The sequence below is a fragment of the Lissotriton helveticus genome, chromosome 3_1, assembly GCF_964261635.1.
Source record: "Lissotriton helveticus chromosome 3_1, aLisHel1.1, whole genome shotgun sequence".
Taxonomy (NCBI): domain Eukaryota; kingdom Metazoa; phylum Chordata; class Amphibia; order Caudata; family Salamandridae; genus Lissotriton; species Lissotriton helveticus.
The window spans coordinates 1,150,363,457-1,150,385,258 of record NC_136061.1 but is presented as its reverse complement, the minus strand read 5'-3'; the positions used below and the strand labels follow the sequence as shown (position 1 = coordinate 1,150,385,258).

The following is a 21,802-nucleotide window of genomic DNA, read 5'->3' as shown; positions in this document are numbered from 1 at the left end:
GATGTTGTGCGCTGAAGGTGGGCGGCCATGTGTGTGTAGGCCTATGGTAAGGACAGGGCGGAAAATGATGTAGAGTTCATGCCATGCGGTTGAAGGAACACCTTATGAGCTTGCTGCGCTAATAGCAAAACACACAATAGTTGGCATGTATGATCCCAGACCCTAAGCGGGTTTGCGCTCCGTCATTAACCCCTGCGGCTGAGCCTGCACTCTGGGGTTATGCTACATAGCAACATTGTCCATTGCGGGACGGGTGGCGCAGACACTACAACAGAGACGCATGCATTAGTTACTTCCTTGGCAAGGCCTAAACTTACCCACGCCCAGAGCCATGTGTTGAAGAACCACACCCCTACACTGTACTGCCGTACGCCTGTCCACTCCACTTATGCTCACAGGGGAGTACGACACAGCTACATGTCCCAGGTCTACCCCACTGCCTGAGGAGACAAGTTTGCGCCCGCGGTACACATCACAATGTAATGTGGTATGGCCCGGGACCCTCATGCATACATAATGACCACACAGACACACTGAGATTGTTTGTGGAACTGCTTATGGGCACGTGCAACCGGCCCCTTTTATTGCCAAGGTCACATGTCCAGTGACGCCTGTGCTGGTAGTGTAAGCCACCGCTCAGCGGTTGATTGGTGCTGGCAACAACTACAGTGATCAGACAATCAGAAGTTCAAAGTTCAAACAGCAAAGGTCCATGACTTGAGCTGCACAAAGTTAGTGGCCCCGGATGCACAGGCACACCGCCACCGGACGGTGACTTGCGGTGCACTGAGGTAAGGCAACGAGAGCTGAGCGTGTCCTTGTTGATGTCCAAGGAGAATGTCGTGGAGTGTTATGGGGGACAGTGGAAAGTGTCCTTCCAGGGCGTGATGCAGAGGACAGAAGCAAGCAGAAACAGGCAAATGGAGGAGTTGAATGCTACAGACTCCTTTTTTCCACCATGTCAGTATCAACTACATGATGAAGACAACCCCCAGGCCATAGACTCAGACTCCACCAAAGTTCAAACAGGGAGTTTCCATGACTTCCGTGGCACAGAGTTAGTGGCACCAGAGCTGGAGGAGATGCAGTCTGCAATGAGGCCTGTAAAATGATATGAACTCTGCCATGAAGAGATCAAGACTCAGTTCCAATTGTGTGGCGTACTCGACTGCAGTGTGTGCCAGAGGCAGCGGTCAGCAGTGGCCCACAGCCACGTGTCGTCTGCTTGCGATGCACAGAGTTAGTGGCACCAGTGCAGTTGTTGGTAGTGTTCGATCACCTCCGTAATGGAGATCCTTTTTTCCTCCGAACAGACCCGCATCTTCCTCTTACTCCTCTACTTGCGTACTTTGACATTAACTCTGCCATGAAGAAATCAAGACTCAGTTCCAAATGTGTGACCTTCTTGACCGCAGTGTAGGTCAGAGGCAGCGGTCAGCGTGGGTCAACTGCTGTCCAGCCAGCTCCTCCTGGATCTCTAACATACATAGTTGGAATGGCATGTGGAGAAGATTTGTGGCTGACAGAGGTAGTGGCACCAGTCCTGAGTGGGTGAGCAGCCTGCGACGATGCCATTTCTTGCCTGGTACGGACTGCATGGATTGGTGTGAGGCCTGCTGGACCGCAGTGTAGACCACAGTGTAGGCCGAAGGCCGAAGTCACCAAGGGCCCACAGACATGTGTGGTTGGAATGCTATGCAAAGAGTTGGTGGCACCACATCGAAGGGAGTATAGTGTTATAAACTCTGCCATGAAATATGTACTCGGCCATTGTGTAATCAAGACTCAGTTCCAATTGTGTGACCTACTTGTCCGCTGTGTCTGCCGGTGGAGTACGTCAACGAGAAAGGAGTATTGCGGCCTTGCTCGCGGAGTCCGTGATGGTCTGAGGAGGCTGCCAAGGTCGCGGCCTCGGGTTTGGAGCTTGCACCGGTACATGGTGGGCCCTCCGTGACACACGACGGTGTCGGCAGATGAGCAGTTATGCCTGGATGCGCAGGGGCAGGCAAGACTGGTTCGGGGACTAGCGGCCCGGGCTGCGGCAGGCGCACAGGATCGCACACACCGTCTCTCCCGGCATCGGCCTCGTGGCGTGGTGAGAGGTGCCTCCCTGGCAGAGATGTTGCCCATTCCAGATGAGACCGCGCCCAGCGCTATGTGCTTTTTATTCACACCCCTAAGCTAGCCTGGTGTAGGCCGGGCCAGCCGACTCCACACACACTTACAGGGGGGATGTAACAAGCTACATACATTTCTGTGATCTTCTCCACTGGCTGGGGTGACATAGTTGCGTCCACTGTCCACTACACTACCACCACCAGCAGTGTATTTCGATATGGATATGTCTGTGGTCTGCATACTGCAGTCTGTCCAGCACATCCACGCCACACTTGGCATTGTGTACAGTCTCATTCATGGTCACTTGCCTCCTTCACCTCTCCCCACATTCTGCTGATGTGTGGCTGAGGTGCCATGCCGTTGATGGCTTGTGTACATGGCTAGCCCAGGTTACCACAGTAAGTTGTGCTGTCGTGTCTGGTAGGCATGTTGTTTGGCATGTTGTATGTGAGTTTGTGACATGTGCATTCCCAGAGTTGTGATTGGCATGGTGGTGGAGTTGAGGTGTGTGGTGTGTTAATTTGGTACTTACCAATGAGCAGTACATTTCCGTAGGTGCCAGCTGTCTGGATTTTTAATGGTCCCAGGCAGAAGTCGCTGTTCCCCAGGAGCGAAGCTATTGTCTTTACCTTTCCAAAAACTACCACCTCACAGTGTAATCATAAACCCTCAGGATGTAGGTAGTTCCTGAAAATGAAGAGACCTAAGAATGATGTATCTCCAAGAAATTCTTTAAAGAATATATGTACAGGGCAGTACTAGGCAGGCTCTGCAGGGAAAACAAAACATACAGAATAATTGCAGGGTTTCATTAAACTAGAGAACTATCTTAATTACTACTCTTCCGAATATGAGGATTGTGTGCCATCCCACACTTACCTGATTAAATGACTGAAGGGATATGCAAATAGTAGTATCAAAATCTTCTTAGGTCTCAAACTCATAAAAGACGGAAAAATAGGAATTTACTCAAACGTAAATAAAATAAATTGGTGACATTCCAATATGAGGACAGTGATTTCGTAGTTCGGTGATACTGTTTTCAATCTCCGGAAGTCCTTATTAAATAAAGCCTGCTAATGCGAAGTTCAAAAAAAAAACTAAAGTCAATCTGTTGGACCTAGATTACCCAAGTCTACATAGGGTAGCTTGGCACAGTAGTGGCTACAGCTAACTCAAGGCGTTGGTTAAGTACTTACAAGTCTCACTCACAGTAACTCAGTGATGAACCACTAAAACAAAAGACACAACACCAATGTTTGGAAAAATACCGTTACCTTTTATAAAAATAATATGCTTTTCTTGTTATACTTTTTAGTCAGGGAGGAAAGACAATCAAATTGCACCTTTTACATGAAATACAAATCACACTTCAATATTTTTCCTGTTCAGGATTTAAGAATCAACGGTACATTTAAGGTTTAGAGTTATTCAGGACACAGTATACTTCACTAGAACTTTACAGAAAGGAAAATGCAGTCTGACAGTTCAATACGTTTTTAAATACTCATTAGCAAGTACATTACCCCACAGCTCTTAAGTAACTGCTCAACTCGACAGACCTCTACTGGAGGTAGATCTTCACAGCATAACCCACCAGTTAAGTAACTAAAAGGAAGACACAATAGTATTAGCAAGGCTCCCCTCTAATTAATTTCCAGGCTACGCCTATCTGGTAGAGGATCTACTCCCTCAGTTACCAATAGTCTGTAAGGGTTTTTACTCAGGAACCCTGTGGTTCCCTGCACAGCTTCCTCCTCTCTCCTCTAAGCCAAATATTGGATATTTTTACTCTACATTAGGCAGTTCACTAGCTCGCTTCCTCAAATCAGGCTTTCCTGGACTGTTCAGTTAATTGCTGGGGTCGTAGCCCCACTGTCTTGCTTCTTCGGCACTCAGCACTGCCGCCTCCCGCTCCCACACTACCCGGCTTACTTGGGGGGCTTGTTGAACTTTCAGTACCAGGCGCGCTTCCACTGTGCAGCGCTGGGCCAAGGGGGGCTTGGTTGTCGATTAGCGTGTTGTACTTGCTCCGGTAGCTGGGCGTGAGGGGGCTGCGTGCGCTTCTTCTTCTCAGGTGCGCTTCCGCTTTCCAGCGCTGGGCGAAGGGGGGCCTCGCTGACGATCGGCGCATTCACTTCTCGCTCCGCTGGTGAAAGGCTGTCCTGCCTTCCGCCGGTTCTCCTCAGCTTCCTCTGAGTAGCGCCAACACTCCACTGGGCATGCGCGATGCACGGACGCTTCCCGCGGCGTCACCCAGGCCGGCGGAACACGGAGGCTGCTCGCTCCTCAGACACGCCTCCCGTAGGCCTCGCCTCCACCGCTCCACCTCCTCACAGCAAAGGGGTTAACCAGCGCGGGCGCGAGGAATTAGTGTTCCCGCCCGGCGCTGTACGTTCTCCGCTTTTCCTGCACAGCCTCTCCCCTCACCTGGCTCCACAGGGACCACGCTTTGCAGCGGCGACTCGCTCCTTTAGGCTGCCAAAGTTCTCCTGACATGCGCCTTCTTCTCAGCGCGACCAAGGACACTAGTCACAACGTGGGGCCCACAGCTTCTCCTTCAGTCTGGTAGGTGAGCGTTGGCAAGGGGGAAATTAAGAATGCTCTTCAGTAAAAGTGTCCTGTCAGCTTCCACTGGGGTGCAGGTTAGGAAGGGTCTCCCTACCCACTCAGTTAGCTGTTCTTCTCCGCAATGGATGTATGGGGAGGGATTGGTCAGAGGCTGAAGGGGGAACAACCCTCTGAAGAAACTGTCAGCCTCAGAGACAAACTAGCTGCTCTCAGTGTGTCCACCTCCTCTCACCACTGCCTCACTCCTCCACTCTTGGATCAGCACAAAATGGCTGCTGGTCACTGGCCTTATATAGGGTGGCCTGAGACCTGCAGAAGTCTCTAGTCAATTCTAGAAAGTTCCCTAATGTTATCCTATGGACCTGTCCTCCAGTAGTGTCCGTTATGGCAGTTGGTGGACACCATCTTAGGTTTCTGGAGATCCCTAGATTTTCAAGGGGGCTGACTAGGCCTCACAGGTTATGAGGGAAAAATGGCGTCATCGCCAAGGAACACCTAGCCCCCTGACAGCATTAAAAAATTCCTGATGGACATATGTAAAAATAAAAAATAGAAACTCTGGGAGGCTAAGGGGGACAAAAATAAATAATAATGGTTAGAGTCTTCCCAGAAGCAGACAGGTCTAACACGCGTCCCCCCCAGCTGAAAGTGGGGAGAACTACCCAACCCCTTGGGAGTCCTCATCACTAAGGCGGAAATACCTGGATAGACCGTCTGCGTTGGCATGGTCTGCCCCAGGTCGGTGTTCCACCCTAAAGTCCATTCCCTGTAGGGAGATGGACCACCTTAGCAACTTGGGATTCTCCCCCTTCATTTGCATCAGCCAACGAAGGGGGCGATGGTCAGTCTGAACTAGGAAGTGCGAACCAAACAGGTATGGTCGCAGCTTCTTCAGAGCCCAAACCACCGCAAAGGCTTCTCTCTCAATTGTACTCCATCTCCTTTCCCTGGGGAGTAGCCTTCTAGACAGGAAGACCACGGGTTGATCCAAGCCCTCATCATTTAGCTGCGATAACACTGCCCCAATGCCATGTTCTGACGCATCTGTTTGGACAATGAATTCTCTAGCAAAATTAGGGGCCTTGAGAATGGGAGCGGAACACAATGCTTGTTTCAAGGTCACGAAGGCTCGCTGGCAAGCCTCTGTCCAGACTACCCGTCGGGGTTGCTTCTTGGAAGTAAGTTCAGTGAGGGGGGCCACGATAGTGCCATACCCCTTCACGAAGCGACGGTAGTATCCAGTGAGGCCCAGGAAGGCTCGGACCTCGGTTTGAGTCTTGGGGGGCTCCCAGGCGATGATGGTCTCAATCTTTGCCTGGAGGGGCTGCACCGTCCCCCTGCCCACCAAGTGACCTAGGTACACCACCGACCCTTGTCCGATCTGACACTTGCTGGCCTTGATGGTCAAGCCAGCCTGTTGGAGGGCATGAAGAACAGCTTGCAGGTGCTGCAAATGGTCCTCCCAGCTGCTGCTGAAGACAGCAATGTCGTCCAGGTATGCAGCAGAAAAAGCTTCCATTCCCGAAAGGACCCTGTTCACCAGCCGCTGAAAAGTGGCAGGGGCATTCTTGAGCCCAAAGGGCATCACACGAAATTGGTAGTGTCCCTCAGGTGTAGAGAAGGCTGACCTTTCCTTCGCCTCCTCGGTAAGGGAAATCTGCCAGTACCCTGAAGTTAGGTCAAAGGTACTTAGGTATTGGGCAGCTCCCAGCCGGTCAATAAGCTCATCCGCCCGTGGGATAGGATGTGCATCAGTTTTAGTCACTGAGTTCAAGCCTCGGTAGTCCACACAGAATCTCAATTCAGGTGTGGTGCCTGGTGGGGCAGCTTTTGGTACCAAAACCACCGGGCTAGACCAAGGGCTACCAGAGGGTTCAATCACCCCTAGCTCCAGCATCTTGGCGACTTCACTTTTGATGTTGGCCTTCACCTTGTCCGACAGCCGGTAGATTTTAGATTTCACAGGTGGGCTGTCTCCTGTGTCCACGTCATGGGTACACAGGTGGGTCCTACCTGGGACAAGGGAGAACAGGGGAGAAAATTGCTCCAGGATCTGGCGGCAATCACTTTGCTGTTCAGAAGTCAGGGATGGCGAGAGAATCACTCCCTCCACTGATCCATCTTTTTCTTTGTACGAGAGAAGATCAGGGAGAGGTTCACTTTCTTCTTCCTCTGCTCCATCGGTCACCAGCATTAAGACAACCTCGGGCCTCTCATGATGTGGCTTGAGACGATTGGCATGCAACACCCTGAGGGGCTGCCTCGGGGTCTTAAGATCCACCAAATAGGTAGCCTTCCCCTTTTTCTCCAAAACCTCAAAGGGGCCTGTCCAACGGTCCTGAAGGGCATTTAGCTCTCCTGGTTCCATTACCCACACTTTCTGTCCGGGCTCCAGTTCCACTGGGTGAGCGTTGTGGTCATACCACTCTTTCATAACTGCTTGGCTGGCCTCCAGGTTGTCTGAAGCCTGCTTCCACAACTTAGCCATTTGGCTCCGGAAGGCCAGCATATAGCTCACCACGTCCTGGGGAAGCTTCCTGGGAGTCTGTTCCCATCCGTCTTTCACCAGACTGAGAGGTCCCCTTACAGGGTGCCCGTACAAAAGTTCGAAGGGGCTGAAGCCCACTCCCTTCTGTGGCACTTCCCTGTAGGAAAACAAGAGACAGGGTAGGAGGATGTCCCATTTCCTCCGTAGGCTCTCAGGTAGACTCCGTATCATACCTTTCAAGGTTTTGTTAAACCTTTCCACAAGACCATTGGTTTGTGGGTGATAGGGAGTGGTAAACCGATAGGTAACGCCGCACTCCTTCCACATGGCCCGCATGTATGCTGAAAGGAAGTTAGTCCCCCTGTCGGAAATGACCTCCTTGGGGAAACCCACTCTGGTGAAAATCCCCATCAGGGCCCTTGCCACTGCAGGTGCAGTGATGGTCCTCAGAGGTATTGCCTCTGGGTACCGGGTGGCATGATCCACCAAAACCAGTATGAACCGATGTCCAGCTGAAGTTGGTGGATCCAATGGCCCTACAATGTCGATGCCCACCCTCTCAAAGGGGGTGCTAACGACGGGTAGTGGTTCCAGGGGAGCTTTTAGCTTCACCCCAGTTTTCCCACTGGCTTGGCAAGACACACACGTCCGACAATATGTATCCGACGCCACTTTCATTCGAGGCCAGTAGAAATGGGGGACAAGCCGGGCAAAGGTCTTGTCCTGTCCTAGGTGTCCTGCCAATGGTATCTCATGAGCCAGTTCCAGTAGAAAGGCTCTAAAGCATTGAGGGACCACCAAGGCTCTGGCTGAACCGTGGCCAGGTGCCTTGGGCTCACTGTAGAGGAGTCCATCCTCCCAGTAAATCTGGTAGCTCCCTTCAATGTTTCCCGCTGCCTGGGCGTTGGCCTGTTGCCGCAGCCCCTCGAGAGTAGGACACTCTTTCTGAGCTTTGCAGAACTCTTCCCGGGAAGGTCCTCCCTCCACGTGCCATTCAGTTGGGATGGGTAGGTTTTCCAGGGAAGCAACATTCTCCCCGGTGGACTCCAGATCCACCTCCGCAGGTGGTCCAGCTGTCTCACGAGGTGGAGATGTCGAGGCAGGGTCCTCCGGCCTCCTGTCCTTCTCCTCTCTGGCAGCCGGCTGGGCCATTGTTCCAGGCTCCAGCGTCAATGAACTCCCCCTTCGGGCAGTCGCGGACCTTGTGCTGACACAAGTCCAGTCAGGGGGTCCCAGCATCTCAGAGTGAGTCTGGTACTCCACCCTCCTCCAAGCATTGTGCTCCATATCATTCCCTAACAGGCAGTCAACAGGCACGGCAGGGCTTACGGCAACTCGAAGTGGACCTGCAACCCCTCCCCACTCAAAGGGAACCTCAGCCACAGGGTAGTGGCCCAATCTGCCGTCAGCCATTACGGCGGGATGGAGTACATCTGGGACGACCTGCTCTGGAGACACCAGCTGACTCCTTACCATAGTCATGCTGGCTCCTGTGTCTCTCAGAGCCTCCCCTCTACGGCCATTGATGGTGACCCACTGCTCATACTTAGTAGTATTAGAGGGCAGCTGGGTCTTGGGAACCATCTCCTTATCTCCCAGGGACACTAAGGTGACACCCGCCCGCTCCCCTCCATTAACCAAAGGTATCTCCTCCCCGAGCACTACACTAGTGATTCCCGGGGCTTTTCCTCCAGTGGGAGGGGGTGGTCTTTTTGGGCATCTCACATCTCCTTTATAGTGTCCCACACCACCACACTCAAAACAATGAACAACCCTTGGCTGCTGGCTTTGGCCAGGGGTAGGGTTGCGAGGGGGGTTACTCTTGGGGATGAATCCTCTGCCCCTTCCTTGCGAAGTATTTTGTGGCCCTTTTGAGAACTCCCTCTTAGTTTCCCCTCCCTCTTTCCTCTGGGGGGCGCCCTGTCCTTGCTTCTGGGAATTCCCTCCAGTCCCCTTAGTCGACACCCGGGTACTAACCCAGATGTCCGCCTCCTCAGCAAGCTTCCTGGGGCTGGTCAGCTTGCTGTCCACCAGATGCTGTCTTAGTTCGGGAAGACACTTCTCGAGTAGGTGTTCCTTGAGTATGAGGTCATATAGTCCCTCATAGTCTCCTACTTCGCTGCCTCTTACCCAACCCTCCAGGGCCTTCCTGGCGTAGTCCAAGAAATCTACCCAGTTTTGCGTGCCCAGCTTGTAGCTACCCCGGAACTTTTGCCTATATTTCTCAGGGGTCAACCCAAACTTCTTGAGCAGCGCTGATTTCATAGCCGGATAGTAGGTCTGTTCACTCTGGTCAAGAGCCAACAAAGTATCCCTGCCAGTGGGGGGCATGTATTTGTACAACCCACCTCCCCAGTGGACTTCCAGAATCCCATGGGCCCTTAGCGAGACCTCGTAGGCGGCTAGCCACTTAGCAATGTCGTCACTGGGTACATAACAAGCCATAATATCTTTTGGTAGGTACGGTCTAGGTTCTTTGATGTTGGTCTGGGTATCGCTGCCACCATTCTCTGATTTGGGGGATCCTCGGTTTAGGGCTTGTAAATCCATCTCTTTGATGGTTCGCTCATGCGCCAACCTCCTATCCTCCCTTTCCATATCCATCCTGGCTAGTTCTATTTTCAACCTCCTCTCCTCCCTCCTATCTTCCAGCTCGGCTTCGGTTAAGCCCCTGTCTGAAACGCTGCTGCTTGCCCTTGAAGGTATCCTGGGACCTGTTAGAAGATTCCCTCTCCCCATTTGGTTCAGCAATGCAGCCTCAGTAACAGTGTCCCCATCACCCACTTCCATTTCTGGTTCCTCCCTTAGGCGAGCTTCTAACCATGCCCTTATGCTTGTCAGCAACTCTCCTTTCTTGGCACCTTTATTGAAAAATACCCCGTTCTGCTGACACCAATCCCTGAGTTGGGCCACAGTATTGGCTTCCAACTCTTTAAGATTCACCTCCAGCTTTGCCATGGTATAAAATTACTCACAGGAGAAAACCACGAAGTGACCTGAGGTTAACCTCCACCCACCACCAGAAGTAAATTTAGAAAAATCAAAAATATAAATTAGGAGTGCCGCAGAGAGAAAACTCCAGGTGGGGTCCCGTGGTTGGCACTGCGTTACTACTAAGTGAGTGTAAGCACAAATCCGTGATCCCACCGCTGAAACACCAATATGTTGGACCTAGATTACCCAAGTCTACATAGGGTAGCTTGGCACAGTAGTGGCTACAGCTAACTCAAGGCGTTGGTTAAGTACTTACAAGTCTCACTCACAGTAACTCAGTGATGAACCACTAAAACAAAAGACACAACACCAATGTTTGGAAAAATACCGTTACCTTTTATAAAAATAATATGCTTTTCTTGTTATACTTTTTAGTCAGGGAGGAAAGACAATCAAATTGCACCTTTTACATGAAATACAAATCACACTTCAATATTTTTCCTGTTCAGGATTTAAGAATCAACGGTACATTTAAGGTTTAGAGTTATTCAGGACACAGTATACTTCACTAGAACTTTACAGAAAGGAAAATGCAGTCTGACAGTTCAATACGTTTTTAAATACTCATTAGCAAGTACATTACCCCACAGCTCTTAAGTAACTGCTCAACTCGACAGACCTCTACTGGAGGTAGATCTTCACAGCATAACCCACCAGTTAAGTAACTAAAAGGAAGACACAATAGTATTAGCAAGGCTCCCCTCTAATTAATTTCCAGGCTACGCCTATCTGGTAGAGGATCTACTCCCTCAGTTACCAATAGTCTGTAAGGGTTTTTACTCAGGAACCCTGTGGTTCCCTGCACAGCTTCCTCCTCTCTCCTCTAAGCCAAATATTGGATATTTTTACTCTACATTAGGCAGTTCACTAGCTCGCTTCCTCAAATCAGGCTTTCCTGGACTGTTCAGTTAATTGCTGGGGTCGTAGCCCCACTGTCTTGCTTCTTCGGCACTCAGCACTGCCGCCTCCCGCTCCCACACTACCCGGCTTACTTGGGGGGCTTGTTGAACTTTCAGTACCAGGCGCGCTTCCACTGTGCAGCGCTGGGCCAAGGGGGGCTTGGTTGTCGATTAGCGTGTTGTACTTGCTCCGGTAGCTGGGCGTGAGGGGGCTGCGTGCGCTTCTTCTTCTCAGGTGCGCTTCCGCTTTCCAGCGCTGGGCGAAGGGGGGCCTCGCTGACGATCGGCGCATTCACTTCTCGCTCCGCTGGTGAAAGGCTGTCCTGCCTTCCGCCGGTTCTCCTCAGCTTCCTCTGAGTAGCGCCAACACTCCACTGGGCATGCGCGATGCACGGACGCTTCCCGCGGCGTCACCCAGGCCGGCGGAACACGGAGGCTGCTCGCTCCTCAGACACGCCTCCCGTAGGCCTCGCCTCCACCGCTCCACCTCCTCACAGCAAAGGGGTTAACCAGCGCGGGCGCGAGGAATTAGTGTTCCCGCCCGGCGCTGTACGTTCTCCGCTTTTCCTGCACAGCCTCTCCCCTCACCTGGCTCCACAGGGACCACGCTTTGCAGCGGCGACTCGCTCCTTTAGGCTGCCAAAGTTCTCCTGACATGCGCCTTCTTCTCAGCGCGACCAAGGACACTAGTCACAACGTGGGGCCCACAGCTTCTCCTTCAGTCTGGTAGGTGAGCGTTGGCAAGGGGGAAATTAAGAATGCTCTTCAGTAAAAGTGTCCTGTCAGCTTCCACTGGGGTGCAGGTTAGGAAGGGTCTCCCTACCCACTCAGTTAGCTGTTCTTCTCCGCAATGGATGTATGGGGAGGGATTGGTCAGAGGCTGAAGGGGGAACAACCCTCTGAAGAAACTGTCAGCCTCAGAGACAAACTAGCTGCTCTCAGTGTGTCCACCTCCTCTCACCACTGCCTCACTCCTCCACTCTTGGATCAGCACAAAATGGCTGCTGGTCACTGGCCTTATATAGGGTGGCCTGAGACCTGCAGAAGTCTCTAGTCAATTCTAGAAAGTTCCCTAATGTTATCCTATGGACCTGTCCTCCAGTAGTGTCCGTTATGGCAGTTGGTGGACACCATCTTAGGTTTCTGGAGATCCCTAGATTTTCAAGGGGGCTGACTAGGCCTCACAGGTTATGAGGGAAAAATGGCGTCATCGCCAAGGAACACCTAGCCCCCTGACAGCTTTAAAAAATTCCTGATGGACATATGTAAAAATAAAAAATAGAAACTCTGGGAGGCTAAGGGGGACAAAAATAAATAATAATGGTTAGAGTCTTCCCAGAAGCAGACAGGTCTAACACAATCCTAATGCAGTCCAGTTCCAGCAGCTTCAGGGAAGACAGTAGGAAGAAACAGCAATCAACGCGCACAGCGCGGTCACAGGGATCCAATTACAGAGGAGCCGGGAACACCTGAAGGGAAAAAGTCTTTAACGCGTCCTCGCGTTTAACAAAGTTTCTTCTTTGGCAAACAGAAAAAGGGATATACGATACGCATTTACTTCCAACGCGCGTTCGCTCCAAAACCCTCGCGGCCAACTTTCTGCCACAAGAAAGGAGGCAGGGAGTCTTGAAAGCCTTGCAAAGTCTATAAAAAATCCACAAACAAAAAAAGGAATCAAGAATAAGGTGGGACATGGTGAAGGGCTCAGTTCCTAATAATCCAGCTTGAAACACCAACAAAAGCACAGGCTGGGATACACCAAGAGTCTCGAAAACCAGGACAGATTCTCAGGAAGCGAGCAAGAAAGCCAAGCGCTGCTAGCTGACACCTGGAGGCATAAGAATCTCCCCATCACCTGACCAGTCCCAAGGCAGCATGGGACAGCACACAATCCTGTTCCCTAGCAGTGCATTATGGGTGATGTAGTGTGATCAGAGAACAAGTCGCTCGTGGTCTAACACCAGCCTCAAAGCGCTATTTGATGATGGATTGTCTGAAGATTTAGGAATCATGCACACTGCCTGGGTAGTTGGCGAAGACATTGGTGAAGAGTCCCTGGTGGTCCACTATTGCCTGCACATTGATGGAATGCGTGTGCTTTCTGTTGCGGTAATTGTATGCAGTTTCGGCATAGAAGCCTTGCTTGGTCTCCAGCTTTTCCTGTGCAGTGTGGGGGAAGTATAGGTTCTGGGGTACCAAGCTGATGATGGCATCCAGGACAAGTGTGAGGAACTTGGATAGGGCTGGCTGTGAGACTCCTCCGACTCTGGCAGTTGTTGGTTGGAAGGTACCAGAGGCCAACAGGTGCAGCACAGCCAGCAGTTTTGCCTGAGGTGGGATGTTGGTTTTCCGCTGTGTTGGTACTGTCAGCCTGTAGGCAATGATGGTCAGGATGTGCAGGATGGTCATCCTTTTGAGCCTGTAGTGGGCAATGACATTCTCTGGTGTTAAGTCTGTGAGGCTGGTGCATTTCCTGAAGGTCCGCTGTCTTGTTATGTGCTGCCTCTGTGGTGGTCCGGGGGGGGGGGGGGGTTGGCGGGCATTGGGGGTGGCGGTGGGTGTTGTGTCCCTGTTAGGGCTCCGAGCTGCATGATCAGTAGCTCCATGGCATCTGTTGATCTTCAGATGCTCCCTTTCATGTTGCAGGTTGTCGTCCGAATTTACACCAGGTCAGAGCAGTTGTTAAGTTGCTGCTGCTAACGCACCTTATCGCCTGTTTTGTGATCTTATCGCCGATTAGGCTATTGTTTGAGAATGTTGCGGTGTGGTGTTTTCGCAGCTTTTTGCACGGTACGCCTACTCTGCATCTCATTAGTGTTAGTTGCCGGGTTCATCTGGGGCAATGATTTGTGCTGCTGCTTTCGCAGGTAAACTGGTGATATGGGCTGTTAGCACCAGCTTGTGAATGGGGCGATGCATTTATTGCGACTCTGGCTGCGATAATGTGCTGCTAACTCGTCGATAAGTCCTTGAGAATATGCCCCACCATTTGCAGGAAACATTTACCATACACTGGAACAACAGAATGCGAGCGGCCATTATTTGCAGTATTTTTGTTTAAATGTGTCCTTTGCTCCAGAAATTGACACAAGGACACAGTTTATGCTAAAATATAGGGAGAACAGATACAATTTGCATTTTATGTAATTGAACATAATCTCGTGCAAGTTTTCTTAAATTACATGGTGCTAATTTTGCACACTCATAGTTAATATGTCAAACATGTCCCAAATGCTTTTATTACATTTTTGCAAAAACACACACACACACGCATGCATGCAGGCAAGCACACACACACACACACTCTTTTTCTCACACACTTACTGTCACTTAAATGGTGAGCTTTGAGCAGGTAATATGTTAGCCAATTCAAAGCAACTATTTTTTACAGTAAGGATTATGTTGTTTACGAACTACGTCGGATTGATGGAAGTACACACACAAGAAATTAAAAGAGTCCACAAATAAAGAGCACGTTTGACTAGGCATCTTATTGACGATCCCATCACATTCCACCTATTCAAATGCAAACTGAGAAATATTTTGGATGCCTGCATACGAAAGAAGATCAGTGTTAGGATACCTTGACTGCATCATTGCTACAATTCATCTAAAACCTATAGTTTCGAAATAATGGTGGCACAAAAGGATAGAAGAATCCCACTTATATTCCAGCCCATTTGTACTGCTCAATTAATATCAAAATATTCCTCTTACCTAAAGATATATAGTTCAATCTAGATGGTTTTAAGTCCTTAAACCACCATAGTTTCTTGTAACTTCAGAATGCCTATTAGCAGCATTTGACCTTCAAATAGATGAACAGCAACTGCTGATGGACCATTTCCTTGTAGGTTTGTCATAATACACACAGCTTGGGGTGGGGAAAATAACTGTGCCACATGCAGGAAAATTGATTATATGGCCTTTTCTTTATCCCTAGAAATAAAACCGACACGGACACAAAAATATGAAACTCGAAATAGTTTTACCTTATATGAGGATCATAGGGCCTGAACTGCAAAGCTGACAGGTAAAAACGTTTTGGAGTGCACTTAACCGAATTAGCAATTCTGAAAAGTTATGATTTAGAAATGGTTTCCATATCACTATTTGGAAGGGGCATGTTTTGGGTATCCCTTCCAATTAGCGATTCAAACCCTGATGTATCAATGGTTTGCAATTGCGATTGCAATTCTGGCCAGAAACCATTGACCAGTTGCTAACTGATTGACAAAGGGGAAGAGATGGTAACTTCAGGGGGGTAGCCAGTGGTCGAGAGGTCAATTGCCTACTCTCACTGAAGATTTTTGTTAAGCTGCCCTAATTCCTTTAAGGAGCTCGGGTTGCTTAAAAAAAGTTTTGCATTTTGGATTCTAATGACATGGATGGTTATCTTCTTTTCCTTACAGTTCACCACCCCAGCTCACCACCCATGTAACTAATGTTAGGCGGTCGCAAATCTAGAATTTGAAAATCCCTGTTGCATAACAAATGCCTCATACATTGACTTTGGATGACCCTGGCCCACTTTCAGGACTTTACTGTGCTGCAGTAACTTAGTAAATATGCTGCAGCTCAGATGCAACCCTGGGTGCCCCACAGTAAACTGGAATAATAAGCAGGGACTTTGATACTTGAATGAGACTTGCACATGATTCACAAATGTTAATCCCTCTTTCCTGCAGCGGTGTCTACTACCATATGCTTGGAAACAACAAAACATTAAACATCTCTCATTATTTATTTACATTGTTTTGTATATGTGTGGCAAAGAAAGTATATAGATATATATATATATATATATACATTATTGCTCATTTACACCGGATAGCGAGCCACTCATCAAACGGGTGCTGCCATGCGTTGGTGTTCCGCATACATATGAAAGCTCAAAATCCTCCCCAGTCCTCGGGAAAGAAGGCAGCACTCTCGGAAGTACTCAGCAAGCAGTGGTTTTATTTATCAAACAGACGCGTTTCGGAAAAACTTCCTTCTTCGGTATTACAATCTAACGCGCTGCGTGGCGCCATTTTGAAGGCAGGCACATTGTCAACAGATACTAAGGAAGGACTTCTGACGGCTCTAAAATTAGAGGCGCCAACTTACAGGAATAGTACAAAGCCGCAATTGCTGGTGTTACCTTTACATGGTTAATACCATATAACAACTCACAGATGACGTGAACAAAGTTCGACTCGTCATATGTGACCAATCTTGATGTGGATCGGCGATGGCAACCATTATAGGTTGCCTCTACATCCTCCTTAGTATAGAAACAATTTCCAGTTGAATTCTAATGTGCCTACTTACAACAAATCTCTTGATTTTGAAAAAACTAAACCCAAAACAGAACATTTACAAAACAGATAATCAACATAGTGCTCCTTACTAGAAAAACAAAGAAACACACCATATTTCGGAAATAAACTCATGAGAAATTCATGAATGCAAATGAGTTCATGCTTAGAATCAGATTCCCAATAGAGTGTTATCATTTCAGTTAGACCATGGAAATCAATATACCCAACAGATGTTCAATATATGCCACTTAAACCTTCCAATTGTTCACTCCCGTCAACTGCCTAGGTGGACTGCCAATTCCTCCCCACTGTTTAGGCCTTCCGGGACTTTTGTTTGTAAATCTAAAATGTAAAGGGATTCCAGCCTTTGCAGTTTCTGCAATCTATCACCTACCCTCGAGTTTTCAGGTACAAAATCTAAACAAAAATACTCCAATAGATTTCTGTCACTTTTATGTTTAATGGAGAAGTGACGCGCTACCGGATAAGAGAAATCCTTGTTTGAGATGGCACGCATATGATCCAGGATTCTCAGTTTTACGGGGTTGATGGTGCTCCCTATGTATTTTAACCCACAGGGACATTTAAGGCAGTACACTGCAAATGGTGACTATGCACCAACTTCTCACGAAGAGACCGGCCTCTTCGTGAGAAGTTAGTGCATAGTCATCTGGATTCGGGAGTAAAGAAACCAGGGTCACTACAGAAAGCTGAGGTATTCTTCCCTTGTGGAAGATGCAAGGCTTGCGCCTTTAGCAAAAGAACCTTGTCTTATCAGGTGATGGATTGTAAAGATGGAAGGAGAATTAAGAAATTCATGTCCTGCCACACACCACATTTGCAGTGTACTGTTTGATAAATAAAACCACTGCTTGCTGAATACTTCCGAGAGTGCTGCCTTCTTTCCCGAGGACTGGGGAGGATTTTGAGCTTTCATATATATATCTATATATATATATATATATATATTATTCACAAAACACACAAACGTTACATGGGATCACTATAACTGTTGAATTTCAGTGGTTTTGGGCGTTGTTTGTCTTTTTACTGACATTTTCACCTAATTATAACGTCCCTTTAACTTTTGTTTTTTTCAATGAAAATATATATATTAACATATCTTGTATTGCATTCCATTGCCTGCATAGATATAAAAGGAAGGTTGCATTTATGTTTCTCCGATGCCAAATACAGCGATACAAGGGTATAGTTAGTAATGTTGTAATATAATGATTAGGTCGAGCCTGGCGCAGCGCGCATGCTCTGCTCTAGGAAATTGGCGTCTTGTAATCACACTGGACTTTTCACAAGCTTGTGCTTGTGGCTTTTTTTCCAGCATTATTTCTATTGGGCTTTGCGTGCTGTTGGGGCCGTTGTGGAGATTAAGCAAGCTATTGCCCAGAGTTGCAGAGTGGGACCCATGATTAGAATAGGCACCGAGGCGAGAATTATCAGGTCCGAGGAAATTGAGCCCAAGACCCGCCGAGGCGGGAATTGAACCCTGGTCCCAGGCCAGAACTCAGCATCAGGGTCTGCCGCTCTAACCATTGAGCCACAATTCTCCCATTAGAATGTAATTTTTGGTTTAAAAACTGCACTGCAGGGTGCGTGCAAACTCCTGCCAGTTTAATTTGCTACCCTATTAATAGTATTGTTCATAGGTACCCTGAAGTTTAGTCGTACAAAATAACACTTTAAATAAGTACTTCTCAATGCAGGTCTACAATATGCCAATATGCAGGTCTACAATATGTTCCACACACAATAATGTAAAGCATAACTAAAAACGTGTAAGATCCCAAAGGCGAGACCTATTGGCTATGCTAATGCTTGTTAAATTTGGCGGTGGTGAGACTAGCACTTAAGTTTCAGAATATGCTTACAACTAGCCTCAGACATGCAGTGGCCAATCCTCAAAAGCATTTATGAAAATGGAAAGAGGTACTACAGGAGTACTCTTTTATGTATTATATGTCTTTGTGAATTGCCCCAAACCATCCAGCACTATATAATTGAAAGTGTAAAGAGGCACAGTCATGTCCATTTTAATTAATGGTGTAACTATGGGGCAGCTGTATCAACGTCCTGATTTGTGAATCTCAAATAGCGATTTTTTTAGAAATCGCTATTTGAGATTAGCAAATAGGGATGTATGTAGAAAATCGCATTTTTTTGACGATTTCTTAAAATTCCTTAATCGCGATTAGCAAATTGCAAATCACAATTAAGGAATTTTTTCCCATTCATTTCAATGGGCCAGGAGGCCCATAGGAACGAATGGGAAGTTATTCTTAATTTGCGATTCGTAATTTGCTAATCGCAAATTGAGAATCATTTCAATGGTGCAAAGGTCTCTTAAGGACACCCTGCTGCACCCCTGAAATTGACATGTGTGCGCATATGGCGCACATACATGCCCTAAGGGCATGAATGAGCACCACATGGCACCTTTACAAATGCCAAAAAGTGCATTTGTAAAAGGAATCGCAAATTACCACCAACTACAAGTTGGTGGTAATTTGCGATTTCTTAATGTGAAAATGCAAAACTTGATTGCTTCTTACATAGCATTTAAGGAATCGCTTTTTGCGATTCCTTAAATGCTTGCGCAAAATTAAGGAATCACAAATTTTGCGATTCCTTAATTTTGCAATGCGATTTTCTTCATATATCGCATTTGCTGATTTTTTTGTCGCAAACGCTGCTTTTTGTGAATCACAGCGTTTGCGGCAAAAAAAACGGATGATACATCTGCCCCTATGTGACTCGAATTGTATTCCCATATTAGATGTTTCAGGGCAAAGTCAAAATGGCAGGTAAGAGTAAATTAAAGACATCTATACAAGTACTTCTTTACAAACTCTTACATGTTTTTGTGAATAGGCCTCTGAATGTTTAGTCATAGTCTGCTTTTTCCGCTGCTTTATATTTATTGTGATTTAAAAAAAAATATTTTATAGAAAATGTCTATTTCCATATCCATTGCAAACAGTACAACCAGTCTCTCTGTCTGTGCATGAAAATTATCCACCACACCCACCTCCCTCACACACTAATTATTGTGAATTGTAACGCATGATTTTCTATTTTTTAACCTTCCTTCTTCAAATTTATTTCTTAAAGCCACTCCGTTTCCAAACAGTTTTAAGTGTTTCACCTGCGAAAACGTGGCGGACAATTATAACTGCAACCGATGGGCCGAAGACAAGTGGTGTCCTCAACGTAAGTGGTTGTCATTGGTGATTATTTTTTTTAAAGATGTCATACATATGCCAGAATGTGCGCTATAAAATGGCAAATAATAAAATAAAAAAGGCTTATGCCATTTGCACCGATTATTAGGGGCTTTATATTTCATAACTACAATATCTATCTAATGATGTATTGGGGTTGCAGGGATATATTTTTATTTTTATTTTCTTATTTTTTTAAAAAATCTCTTAGGAAGAAATTAATTAAACACTTCTGCATCAACTAAGGGTTTATAATCTGATTTAGAACGAAAGTAGGACTAAGAATAAAGTATAATACATTTCCTAATCTCACTTTTAAAATAGCACTTAACCTGTCTAAATTCTTGTTGCCCGCAGCCACCCTAGGCTGGTCCAAAACTGGTGTCTAATTTGTAACAATAAATGCAAGGGTCTATTGTTTTTCTTCTTAGTACCATAATGCAGGGGTGGGCAACACCAGGGTAACCGAATACCAAGGTTTCCCAGTTTTGAGTCAACCTATTGCCGCTTTCTTCCACCACCCTACAATGACTGTCTCTTGATCTCACGCCACATCTGAGCCATGTGTAGCGTGAAGCAAAAGTATTACATGAGCCTTGTCTTTTCACCACTTTAAATTTCCATTTTAGGCTTTTCTAAAAACACATACCTAGGAATTGCAGTTTGGGTCATTAGTGTGGAGGCGGCACACCAGCGACACTTTCGGCTCCCATAACTAGCAAGCGATAGTAGTCATTTGCAGGGAAAGTTAAACATAGTTTCTCAGTCCCACCCTGGTCCAATCCCTGCAAGTTTGTGTGAAAGAACACACAGATCAGGGCCGGCTCTATTCTCACGGAGGCCCTGAGCAGGGAGTGTAGGTAGGGGGCCCGAGGCCGCCAAATCCCTGCCAGGGGCCGCCACGCAAATATGTATCTAAGGATATATATCGGCGTGGCGGCCCCTGGGGTTTGGCGGCCCTGTGCAGGTGCACAGCTTGCACATGCCTTAGGCCGGCCCTGCACAGATGATGGGAAGCCTGGGAGGTGCTTTGAAGTGTGTCTCAAACTCCCCTTTTTGGTATTTTCATGAGGTGTCTTCTTTCGTTTTTTCTCCATTAGGAATGTTTGTAACTGATTATATTTACCTATGTAGGTCTGATTGAATGTGCAGAAAGAGAGAGCTCAACCTAACTTTTTTCTCTGAGTGTTTTTGTTGGTTTTCCCCATTGCTTCTGGGGACAATATTATCTAACAACGGCAAGCACATCGGTTTCTACAGGGGTACCTTTGTTTGATATGCATTATACATAGGAACAGAGTCAAGATTATAACCCCGTAGTTTATGTAGTGGAACATGTTTATACACCAACCCTTCCTGTGTGTGTGTGTGTGTGTGTGTGTTTGTTTCACAAAAGGTTAAACGTCTATAGGGTGAGTGAAATTGTGTATTTTATTGCAAACTCCTCAGTTGCATGGGTAAACATAATATCCTAGAGATCTTCTGCTATACAGCTCCACAGTGTAATGTTAACATGTTTCCACCCATTATTAAGCTTTACTGTAGGCCAATGACATTTTTTAGATATGTCCTATTCAGGAGATGTCTGTGGTGCCATGGAAAGAGAAGATAAAAAGTACAGCTGTAATTCCTAGTAAATGAACTGGTCATTTGACCAATTGTGGCTTGTAATTAAGCCTCCTACTGTAGCCAATATATTAATGCAAAAACGAACCTGACAAACATTCTAAATTGGAGGTCAGCATTTCTAGAGGCTGAATTTGCATCTCAGCTATGACAAGCATACATGTTTGGCGCTTCAAACCCACTTACATGAAACCCAAAATATTCTTCCTAAACTGGAAAAACAATGATGTGCTCAGAGCGCAGCAGGAAGTGTAGGAAGCTTTTCAGCTCCCAAAGAGGAAGAACCACCCTAGCCCTGAAGGTTTTATTGCCCTTCTGCCTCTTCCTCCTTGTGCCAATCTTTCATGCCACACAAACCAATGGTAGACTTCAGCCTACCCTAATTCCAATCACCGATGTGATCAGTGTAACCACCAATTAGTAAAAAAAAACATCAAGATTGCCTGCATCACACAAGTGTCACTAAAAACATCTTCCAGTGATGCAGCCCCCCAACCGTCAGTCCACTGCAAGAGTGCCTCCTCCCATGTATTTTGGGGTGTGGGTTTACCTTTGCTTTACATCTCA

The 21,802-nt window shown here is 47.3% G+C and overlaps 1 protein-coding gene across 1 annotated transcript in view; it reads left to right on the top strand.

Annotated features, from left to right (window-relative positions):
• LYPD6B (LY6/PLAUR domain containing 6B) overlaps nt 1-21,802 on the top strand; it is a 286,358-nt gene that overhangs the window by 219,989 nt on the left and 44,567 nt on the right. The window contains exon 5 of the mRNA XM_078683866.1: nt 19,500-19,598. Within this exon, the coding sequence (XP_078539992.1) occupies nt 19,500-19,598 (99 nt within the window). The remainder of the gene's footprint in view (nt 1-19,499; nt 19,599-21,802) is intronic.